The sequence below is a fragment of the Neomonachus schauinslandi genome, chromosome X, assembly GCF_002201575.2.
Source record: "Neomonachus schauinslandi chromosome X, ASM220157v2, whole genome shotgun sequence".
Taxonomy (NCBI): Eukaryota; Metazoa; Chordata; class Mammalia; order Carnivora; family Phocidae; genus Neomonachus; species Neomonachus schauinslandi.
The window spans coordinates 12812732-12825037 of record NC_058419.1 but is presented as its reverse complement, the minus strand read 5'-3'; the positions used below and the strand labels follow the sequence as shown (position 1 = coordinate 12825037).

General features: G+C 39.4%; 1 protein-coding gene across 1 annotated transcript in view; it reads right to left on the bottom strand.

Annotated features, from left to right (window-relative positions):
• MCF2 (MCF.2 cell line derived transforming sequence) overlaps positions 1-10055 on the bottom strand; it is a 66205-nt gene extending 56150 nt beyond the window's left edge. Inside the window, exons 1-3 of the mRNA XM_021684959.1 lie at positions 10031-10055; positions 3879-3993; positions 2435-2525 (exon numbers count right to left, since the gene is read on the bottom strand). Coding sequence (XP_021540634.1) covers positions 2435-2525; positions 3879-3993; positions 10031-10055 — 231 coding nt within the window. The remainder of the gene's footprint in view (positions 1-2434; positions 2526-3878; positions 3994-10030) is intronic.
• Positions 10056-12306: the final 2251 nt, after the last annotated feature.

Below are 12306 nucleotides of genomic sequence, written 5' to 3'. Positions count from 1 at the left end.
CCCTCCCCCAGTTCATGCTTGCTCTCTCTCTCTAAAATAAATAAATAAAAGCTCTTTAAAAAAATCTTGTTTCCCTATCATTAATTATGAAGTATAACCTAACTGCATAGTTTATTTTGGAATTTACAAATTAAGGTCTTCAAATTGAGCTGTATAATTATTTCAAAGATACTTGTTTAAAGTAATATACCAAAGATAGTTACATCTATCTATACAGTGGCCATTTTCACCAGAAATCTTTTCTAAATGTAACTTTTGCTCTTGAAATTAGCTTGCATTCATTATTTATCTTTAATGCAAACAGTGCCCAGTGGCTAGTCATGGTTGGGATGTAATTAATGTGCTCTTGAGTATGGGTATAGAAACTATACCACAAGTAGAAACATTTAACATGTTAAAAAGAAACAATGCTTAATCTATAGCCGATTACATGTCATCATCACTGGTGCCCCCAATCTTGCCTAGCACCATCAATTTGGCAGTTAAGAGAATGAAGGGACCCTGAGTGCCAAGCTCCATGCTGAATATGGTTCATACTTCCCCACTGAAAGACCATCCCTAGGGAAACAGAAAGGGGAGCTTCACCTCTCAAGAAATAAATCATTATTGCTCTGTTGACCCTCAACCAACAGAATCAAGACCAAATCTTATATTTCTCTTTTAGAAAAAAAAACAAGACTTGTTCCAAGTGGCCTATTTGATTAATAAAAATAAAACCTTAGCAAGAAACTAATGCCATGTGCCAAACGGTCACTCAGTGAAATTTAATTTAATCAGGCAGATAGTTTTGGCCAAAAGAAAAAAGCTGGGCTGCATTTAAAAAAAAAAGTTTTATTATTAAAAAAGTGTTTTATTTAGTATAAAAGAATCATGAACTGAAATCTCAACAAGCCCAAGGACGGATCTTAAAAGGCCAGAGCAAGGTAAATAAATAGCTTTTACTTAACTTTGACCCATTGACAGGGCTTAACAGTATATGCTGGGCAGATTTACTCTCTCCAAAGGAATTTTACTTTTTTATATTAAAAAAAAACACTGAATGTATTTGTCTATCCACAAGTCATTTGGAAAATGATAAAAAGCAGCAGGTGGAAAGAGCACCCATTGAAGTTCATGAAAATTCAATTCTTGCTCCGCCTCTTTTTGTTCCTTAGCTATTTGACCTCGGATTCATCACAAAACCTTCCCCTAAGTGTGTATACTAATGTAGTTCTCTCATCTATGGGACAATTATAATAATACCCGCCTGCAAAGCAAAAATATATTACATGAAGTCAAGGTTTTGCTATTTTATTTTAGTAACTTGTGTGAATTTCGTGTTAACTCTTCTCTCCATTGCTTATCGTTACACACTTCTGTTAAAGAAATAAACAAAAAAAACACTTTGATTTGCTCAAGATGAAGAATAAGCGAGCTGGGTATGAAAATAATGATCTCATCCATTTTACCATGTGAGTGCCAGTATATTTCTTATGCTCATTAGCTAGGTTAGTGTAGCAAAAAGAACACTTGGCTCAGAAGTCCAACAACTTAGATTTTTGGCTTGCCTTCACAACCAAATCAGCTTCCTCTGGTGAGAGTGGCCTCCCGTGTCAGTCAGGAGACAAAGAATTTCTGATGACTGATGATGTTGGGCTCTCAAAGAAAAAAAAAAACATATTGATTCCCAGCTACTCTGGTCTGATAGAGGAAGTGAGCTACACGGTACTTCTGCAGACAGCCCCAGTCTTGCCAGCTCAGTAATCTACAGGCTCCTCACCTCCCTCCTCTTCTATGAAGAATGTCAGAGAACGCCGCTATAATCCAGCTGAGCCTAACACTGTGAAAGATCATCTTGGCTGGGGGCAGGACTGCAGCTCTCGTATTTTTCTCTTAGGGAAACTGTTTCCTCTATCTGGGTCTTGGGAAGCTGGGGGCTAGATTCCGAAAGGGGAGATAAGTCATATTGCAGTTGAGTCACTTCCCTACTCTATCCCAGGGGGAGAAACGTCTAGAAAGACACACATCAAAATGTTAAGAGGTGTTTATATTTATGGATGGATGAATTACTGACTACTGTTTTAAACTTTCTTCTTTATACTTTTCCATATACAGTGAGTATACAACAGAGCTATTTCCATTAAAAAAAAAAAAAAAGCTCGCATAAAAACTCACCTCGCTCTGAAAGGCATAGGGAACCATGAGTCTCTTCTCACTCATAACTTGAACCACTAACTACTTATTCTTTCCCATTAGGTTTTATTTTGGATGAGTTGTCCTCTACCAACCCTTCTTCCCACTTTCCCATCTCACCATGCCATCTTTTTTTTATTGTTTCCATCGTGTACTTTTATTGTCTTCATTGCCTAATACCAAAATATTCTGTACTCCCACAAACAGAAAGCATTATGTAAAACAAAAATAAAAAGTTACTGAAGAATGCGTTGGTGCTTACTGAGATTTTCTGGAGAGAAATTTTGAGAGAAGACCATGTATCCAATCTTCGATCAAGAATAATAGTAAACCGGGAGTCAGATCCATTTTGCCTGCAAGATAAGAGGAAATAATGTCTTTCTTAGTAACTACCCAAATTTGCTAGGTTGTGTCCTTAATTCTGACTATTTCATTTACATTTGATGTTTTAACTAAAGATAAATTTGGATTGGGAAAGCTATCACAAAGTGCTATGCTGGAAAACCAATTTAATTCCATGTTCTACTACTCAATATTTAAAATTTCTTTTTTGGCACTAACATCATTCTTTTAAATAGTCAAGTGATAGGATAATGCCGATAGGTCACTAAAATGAATTTGACATACTGCAATCTTGGGTATGAGACAACCTTATAGACAGCTGTCCTTTATGATATCAGATTTAACTTTTCATGGCAATCCATCAAGAACTAATGATCCATCCATTCATTTATTCACTCAGAAAAACACTATTAAATACAGGTTTCTATCTCGTCTGTGCCTTAAGAAGGCAGTTTAATGAATAATAAAACTTTTATTTGCCCTAAAAAGACCTAAAAGACTTTCAAGCTTTAAGGGATGCACTACAAATTCAGTTTTCTGTGATATGACTTTTGTTCATGAAACTCTGTATTTTTACCATTGTAGATTTATGGCCTCTTAGTCTTCAGGGTTAATAAATGGAAAATGTTTCCTTTAAAAATTTTTGTTTTCAACCTGGGGGCGGCCTGGGTGGCTCAGTCGGTTAAGCATCTGCCTTTGGCTCAGGTCATGATCTTGGGGTCCTGGGATCAAGCCCCGTGTCAGGCTCCTTGCTCAGCAGGGAGCCTGCTTCTCCCTCTGCCTCTGCCCCTCCCCTCCGCTCATGTTCTCTCTTGCTCTCAAATAAATAAATAAATCTTAAAAAAAAATTAAATAGATAAGAATTTTATTTTCAACCTAAATAAAATCTTCAAGGAAGCTTTTGAAACTTACCTTTTAAAGCATTCTAGTCTCAAACGATTTCTAATATCAAGAAGTTCCTCCTAATAAATTCCAATATCACTTTTGAGTCCATTTAACATTTGGTCTTCATATTTTACCCTTGGAAGAATAGCTACCCTCACTCTGGGCTAGGAAGATTTCCTTTTACGCAAATCAAGGGTTTTATGTATGATCATCATTTTCAACCTACGTTTTTCTTCATGAAGACAAATATTTCTAGACTCCCAATTTTGTTTTCATAGGTCCTCAGTATAATTTCTATAGCAATTTAGGTAGCTGTCGGCTTCCCCTTCTAAGTTTTATTTCTTATCTACTCTGAAGGTGAGTCTTATAATCACTTACAATAATAATAAGAGTCACACTAAAAAGCCATTTTCCTGTTATACATTCAAATGGGTATCTAACACATAATAAATTCAAAGAAATGTAATGAAATGCTATACCTTGCAACAGATGTCAAGTAAGTCAGCACTTTTGCTATCACTTCTTCTGGTATACATCTGAAATTACAATTTTCTGGAAAAGTAATGATCCAATCATTATCCTTTCCCCGGCCACCTAAAACCATATTAAAAAAAAAAAATCAACCAAATTAACAATTCATGTGACAGCAATGCAAGAAAGAGGATTTGAGAGGGGCAGGTTTGGGCCAATGTAACTTTTATAAGGATGATGGCCTCCACATAAAACAAAATGGCACCATGCCCCTAAGTTTAAAAAAAAAAAAAAAAGTAGCCAAGGGGCACCTGGGTGGTTCAGTCGGTAAAGCATCCGACTCTTGATCTCAGGGTCTTGAGTTCAAGTACCACAATGGGCGTGGAGCCTACTTAAAAAAAGAAGAAAAAAAGTAGCCGAGTAGTTTCTAAATGAAAACAGAATGTAATAAAGAAAAAAAGAGAGAGAGAGAGAAGGCAAAATGAGTGATTATAGTCAGAAGAAATTTTCATGGAATACATATAATAAATATAATTAAAAACACAGCTGACCCTCATATTGGACAACCAAGGATATTGGGAAATAACGGTTTCTATACCAATGCACGGGCCTCAATTCAAACTGGGCAACTTGATATAATCAACCACTTACAGCTATGGTGAGCCTGAAAGAATACAGGATATAAACTGCAGGAAATAAGTGCTGTTCTAATGGATTTGTCGAAGAAACAACATAAGCAGTAACAGCAACAATGGTTTAGGACTCTTACTAATGCAAAAAAACAAAGACCATGAATTCTCTGTGGGTTAAAATTCAGTGTGCACCCTACTCTAGAGCCCTCTACACAGCTTAGAGGATAAGGAACATTGAGAATGAAAGCCACCTAAGTACAAGGATGAGCCTCATACATGTTCAAGGTTCCACCCTACAACAGCTGGCCCAACAACTGGGCACAGAGTAGGTGCTCCATAAATATTTAGTGCTAAATGGAAGTTGAACGATTATTTTAGGAGGAAAGTTGCAGGGTGGTCTTTGAATTTAGCTTGCTAATAGAAATTTTTTGAGAAGTTTAATTGTAATTCTCATTTGGCTGAATTTAAGTGAATAAAGATGTAAGGCTATAAAAATATTAAATGTGCAATAAAAATATGTCAATTGCAGGGCACCCGGCTGGCTCAGTCAGAAGAACATGTGACTCTTGATCTTGGGGTGGTGAGTTCAAGCCCCACGGTGGGTATAGAGATTACTAAAAATATATATATATATATATAAAGAACTTTAAAAAATAAGATAATGGCAAAGGAGATAAAGTGGACTGATAGAAATACTTAACCCAAAATAAAGCAAAAATGGAGGGGAAAAAAACCAAAGAACTAATGGGACAAATAGAAAACAAATAGTAAGGGGGCGCCTGGGTGGCTCAGTTGGTTAAGCGACTGCCTTCGGCTCAGGTCATGATCCTGGAGTCCTGGGATCGAGTCCCGCATCGGGCTCCCTGCTCGGCCGGGAACCTGCTTCTCCCTCTGACCCTCCCCCATCTCGTGCTCTCTCTCTCTGTCTCATTCTCTCTCTCAAATAAATAAATAAATAAATAAATAAATAAATAAATAAATAAAAAAGAAAACAAATAGTAAGATGGTAGATTTAAACCCAACCATATGAATAATCACAGTAAATGTAAATAATCCTGATATCCCAATTAAAAGTTGGAGATGATCAAATTGAATTAAAAAAAATCAAGACCCAACTATATACTGTCTACAAGAAACACACTTTAGTTTTTAATGTAATTTTATTTTTATTTTTTTAAGTAAGCTCTAAACTCAATGTGGGGCTTCAACTCAGAAACCCAAAATCAAGAGTTGCATGCTCTACCAAATGAGCCAGCCAGCCACCTGAGAAACACACTTTAAATATAAAGCACAAATGCATTAAAAGCAAAAGGATGGAAAAAGATATACCATACTAATATTAGTCAAAAGGAAGCTGTCTAATTTTAGACAAAATAGATTTCAGAGTCAGGAATATAACTAGGTATTAAGAAAATCATTTGATAATCAAACTGTGGTAAATTCATCAGGAGAATATAACAATCCTAAATGCTTATGGACCTGATAACAGAGCTTCAAAATACATGAAACAAAAAAAATGATAGAAGTGCAAGGAGAAACAGTCAAATCCACACCTTCAGTCAAAAAATTTCACCACCAGGGCACCTAGGTGGCACAGTCAGTTAAGCATCTGACTCTTGGTTTCGGCTCAGGTCATGATCTCAGGGTCCTGGGATCAAGCCCTGAGTCAGGCTCTGCGCTCAGTGGGGAGTTGGCTTGAGATTCACTCGCTCTCTCTCCCTCTGCCCCTCCCCCTATTCATGTGTGTGCTCTCTAAAATAAATCTTTTTTTAATATATCTTTTTTAAAAAATTTAATAAAAATAAAAAAATAAAAAATAAATTTCACCACCCCTCTCTCAATAATTGATAGAACAAGTAGACAGGAAATCTGCAAGGATACAGTACACCTGAGCAACAATCTTAACCAACATTTACCTAATTGACGTTTATAGAAGATTCCATCCAACAAAAGCAGAATATACATTCTTCCCTAGTGCACTTGGAAAAAAATCAAATTCATTCACTATCTTAATCTTTACCAAGGGAAACATGAGGGAGAGTCCCCATCCCCAAGTCATCTTTTTGAATCAAACTAGTTCAAAGTATTATATCAACTGATAAATCTTCTAGGCTTAGAGAGCAGGATGAAGATTATCATGGACAATGACAGCATCTACCCAGGAGTTTCAAAGGAACTCAAAGGAGAAACTGTACAACTCTAAACCAAGAGATACAGCAAATCATTAAACAAAGGGCCTCTACAGGTAGAGTATGGTATAGAACTAGTAATATGAGTAATATATAACAAGGGCACCTGGCTAGCTCAGTCGGTAGAGCATGTGACTCTTAATCTCGGGGTCATGAGCTCGTTTATTTTACTTAAAATAAACACGTACAAAATAAATAATATATGACATATAATTCAACATATATACGTATATATATAATATTTAATATAACAGACTTGCCAAGCAAGCTGGTAAGCACTCCAGTTAAAGACAGAACCAGCTAGCACTTAGGAAAGCTGTATCTATCAAAGGAAAGAATGCTTATAAGTTCTTATAAGGGTAAATTATCATCAATCAGTCTATAAACTGTTATTACCACTGAGTGTTGCACTAGGTAGTAAATGTGTGAGAAAAGAACGAGAAGGGTTTATATTCTAAATTGGGAGGTTTTAATTATTTTTCCCACTGGAAACCCTTTCTTCAAAAGAACCAATATACTGAAGCATTTTGAAAACATCTACCAAAAGCAGATAAGGAAATTGTGGCAGAGGTCTGGGTGGGGGAACAAGCCTTGAGGGTCGTTGTGTATGGAACACAGTTGGGGATTTGGGGAAATCTCAAGAGTGACAGTATGTCACACATTTATAGCACTTATAAAATAAAACATAAAGCCACATTAATTAAGTCACCACTAATTCACAATTACCGTTAATTATAATCACTAAAGCAGAGGCCAGATGAAAGTGTCCAATTAGGATCATCTATAAAGTAAAGGCTTGTTTAGTAAACTGAGCATGCTGATATCACTTTGGGAGCAATAATTAAACTACTTAAAAGGAATAAGATCATTTCTTATACTCTCAACTCCTAAGAAGCATTCATTTTCATGCAGACAATGCAAACTCATAAATTTTTCATATCTGTTTAATATAATAATGTTTAATGGTATAGTTCAAATTAATACTTGAAAGTCATTTGCTTGTCTTTAAGCAAAACTTTCCCTAGATTTCTGAATGAGTCAAAAAGAGAGAGATGGTTTACCAGTTACATCTCTAAAAATAAGTAAGGCTATTGAGCTGCACTACTTAAAATAGCCAAAGGGTGGAAGCAGCCCAAGTATCCATCAATGGATGAATGGACAAATGAAATGCAGTACATACATGCAATGGAATATTATTCAGTCTTAAAAAGGGAGGAAATTCTGACATATACTGACATACACAACTCGGATGGACCCTGAGGATATTATGCTAAGTAAAATAAGCCAGTTACAAAAAGACAAATCCTGTATGATTCCGTTTTATGTGGTACCTAGAACAGTCAAATACCCAGAGACTGAAAGTAGAATGGTAGTTGCCAGGGGCGACGGGGAGAAGGGAAAGGGGAGTTACTTTTCAGTGGGTACAGAGTTTCAGTTTTGCAAGATCAAGAGTTCTGGAGATGGATGGTGGGGATGGCTGCACAACAATGTGAATGTACTTAATGCCCACCAAACTGTACATTTAAAAATGGTTAAGATGGGCTCTCTCGGGCCCTCGCTTCCAAGATGACCAAGAAAAGGAGGAATAACGGTTGTGCCACAAAGGGCCTCAGCCACGGCAGCCTATTCACAGCACCAACTGCGCCCACTGCGCGCCCAAGGACAAGGCCACTGGGAAGTTCATTATTCCAGGGCGCCTGGGTGGCTAAGTCAGTTCAGCATCCGACTCTTGGATTCAGCTTGAGGCATGATCTCAGGCTCCTGGGATGGAGCCTCGCATCAGGCTCTGCGCTGGGAGGGGAGTCTGACTGCGGAGTCTCTCCCTCAGCCCTGCCCCAACTCATGCGCATGCGCATGCACGCACGCTCGCTAGCTGCTCTCAAATAAATAAAATCTTTAAAAAAAAAAAAAAAAAAAAAAGGTTTGTTACTGGGACCACAGTAAAGACCGCCTCTGTCAGGGGCTTAAAAGCGAATGGCTTCCAGGCGTATGTGCGTCCCAAGCTGTGAGACTACATTACTGCGCGAGCGGCGCCATTCACGGCAACGTAGTCCAGGATGGCTCTCCTGAAGCACGGAAGGACACAACACCCCCACCCCGATTTTATTTTTTTATTATTTTTAACGATTTTATTTATTTGAGAGAGAGCGAGCAAGCATGAGAGAGAGAGATCATGAGCAGGGGGGAGGGGTGGAGGGAGAAGCAGACTCCCCACTCCACTAAGCAGGGAGCCGGATGCGGGACTCGATCCCAGGACCCCAGGATCATGACCTGAGCCGAAGGCGGACGCTTCACCGACTAAGCCACCCCGATTTACACCCGCGGGTGCTACCCCACCACCTCCACCGAAGCTCGTGTAAGGAGTTAAGTCCTTAAGGACTGAAGAATAACTGTTCTCTGGAAAAAAATAAAATGGAGATCATACTTTAAAAAATGGTTAAGACTGGGGCGCCTGGGTGGCTCAGTCATTAAGCGTCTGCCTTCAGCTCAGGTCATGATCCCAGAGTCCTGGGATCGAGCCCCGCATTGGGCTCCCCGCTCAGCGGGAAGCCTGCTTCTCCCTCTCCTTCTGCTGCTCCCCCTGCTTGTGCTCTCTCGCTCTCTCTCTGTCAAATAAATAAAAACAAAATCTTTAAAAAAAAATGATTAACATGGTCAATTTTATGAGTATTTTACCATAATTTTTAAAAAATTATATATAAAATACACATAAATATACCAGTGCGCATATATATATATATATGAAAAGTAAACTTACTTTATCATGTGTAAATGAAACCCTAAAAAAACTCAGTATGTGCTCTTAATTAGGGTGACTTGACAGCATTTGCAAGAAACACTTAAATAATCAGAGCTATGGTGGAGGAGAAAATCTCCAAGAAGTCACATCAGTTGCCACCCTCTCTCTCAGTCTGCACCCACCCAGATGAACTCTACTTGCACCTATCATGGATTTCCAAAGGCGTGCCTGGAAGTCAAATGTATGAGGGCGGTAAGATTGTTTTCATCACATATCTAAACACACTTAAAACCTCCATCCTCTAAATGTCTATTTGTTTAGCAACTACGTGCACAATGCATAAATGTTTATCAAAATAGTGCTTCTCAGCATGCGACTCTTGATCTCAGGGTCTTCAGTTCAAGCCCTACATTGTGTGTAGAGATTACTTAAATAAATAAAAACTTAAAAAAAATAAAATAGTGCTTCTCAATCTCTGTGTGTGTGCACATGCACACATGCGCACGCATGTGTGTATGGCTAATTATATAAAGACCACACTCATTTTGCTAAGAGGTTCATACATTTATATGGTCTAAATATATGAAAAGTCTGCTTACCAGACAAGAAGGCGATATCTTGCATTAAGAAATGACTGATGTCCTTTGCACGGAGAAGCAGCTCAGTTTCTACGACAAACGAGAAACGGAGAAAGATGACACGAACGTTAGAGCACAGCTGGAAGCATCCACATGATTTCTCATTATGCTGAAAGGAACCCTGGGGGGCCCGCAGACACACTGCTGATCTCCTCTCTCCTCCTCCCAGCTACATGGCAAGCAAATCACACCCTTGAAAATATCACTGGTAAGTAGGACCAGTGTCCTAGTTCTCAGAATCTATACCTAGGACATAAACTACTCTCACTCACCAGAAAGCCAGGGGCAAAGGTCCCAACTCCACAGGACATCCAGATTTATTTAAAGGGTAGATTGTCACATAGACACACGGTGGCAGACTGTCTTCTACTTCTGAGAATGCCTTTCATTCTGCAAAGTTTATTAGCAATTACAAAGCACTTCTCGGACCTTTTTTCTTATTGGATCCTTAAAATAACCCTGAAGAAGGTGTTCTTATTCCATCTTGGAAGTCAGGAAAAGCGTCAGAGAGAGTACAGTGGAGTGGTCAAGCGTGTTGCTTCGGGGCCAGACAAGCACAGATTCAAATCTCAGCCTGTTGCATTTACTGGCCGTAGAAACATGTCCTTACCCTATAAACTGGGCAAGACAATAACATCTACCTCACAGGGTGCTGTGCCAAGTAGCTGCAAAGGAACTGACATAGTAGTTGGTGTTCTGTCAACGGTAACATATGAACTTGTCTTTGAGTATCATGGGTAGGACAACATCCACGCTTTGCTCAATATGTTTTAGTTGCCCCAGATCTCAAGGGCTAATTTGTAATGTTCCATTCCAGGGCACTCTCCAGGGGCCAAAAATCAAAGTCTACTACCTGCCTCTGGTCCATGAGCAAGGATAACTTTTTAAAGAAAATGGGCCATCAAACAAGGCTATTTTGGATGGTTGGTTTTAATGCCTGTGGTTTCACATCTCTGATAGAAGCCATATATTCCACTGCTCTCTGATACAAAGGGCCTTCAAAGGCCTGGTATCGGGTGGTGTCAGGCTGATGACACATTACCCTCCTTAGTGCTCCTCAAATCGTACCACATGGATGCTGTTTACCAGAAGTAATCCTGCTCAAGGGCATTAGAAAAACAAGTTCCCCGTGAGTCCACAGTCGACAGAGGAATGGGTATCTGTTGCAGAATGATCCTCCCCTCACCTAAATACTCCTGATTTGAAAGGTAAAAAAAAATTACGTGACATATTTATCTTCCTAAGACACAGACCATTAAAAATCTGCATTTTGTCAGGACATAAAAATCAATTCCTAAAACTGCCTTGTAATTACGAAAACAAGTAGACTCCTGATATGTCCCAGGCCAAGGCGTGTGCATTCACATTTCTGAGCCTCTACATCCAGACTGCTGAACAGTTATTCTTTTTTAACGCTGTAGGTCTCCTCAGCTAAAAGAATGTCTTTGTGGCAGCCGCAAATGTGGGTCCCACACTGACATCCTTAGGTATGGCGACGTGGAGAAGGGGTGAGAATGGGGAAAATGCAGAGGACTAGAAGTCTCCGCCCTTAGAGGCCTGCAAAAGTGGCAATGCTCCACGGGTGTCGTACTATTTCAATGACACGGCATTAGACATTAAAACATTCCTATAGGGCGCCTGGGTGGCTCAGTTGGTTAGGCGACTGCCTTCGGCTCAGGTCATGATCTTGGAGTCCCTGGATCGAGTCCCGCATCGGGCTCCCTGCTCGGCGGGGAGTCTGCTTCTCCCTCTCCCACTCCCCGTTTGTGTTCCCTCTCTCGCTGTGTCTTTCTCTGTCAAATAAATAAATAAAATCTTTAAAAAAAAAAAAAACATTCCTATATAATAAGACCAAAATTTCTCCCCCATCCTGATCAGTAGGAAGATCTCTCGAGAGAAATCGATGAGTTTTATGTCAGATGACGCCTCTGGAAGTACTAACATCTGCAACTTGACTCCTCCCATTACCACTCAGGCTCGTGCACAACTCCAGAAACCGCGTCCACCTACTGTACAATTCTTTAATCCAGTCATGTAATAAGAGACACCAGGGCATAACATAAAAGGCCAAGGGCTGAGAATGGAAAGACCTGGGCCTAGTGCTGGCTCGGCCACCGAGCAGCTCTGTGATCCTGAGCAAGTCATGCCCCACCACTTGCCCCACTGGCCCCCATCTCAGAAGTGAGGGCGCTACAACAAATGCTTTCTCGCGCCCCTCACGTTCTAGGAGATTCAAG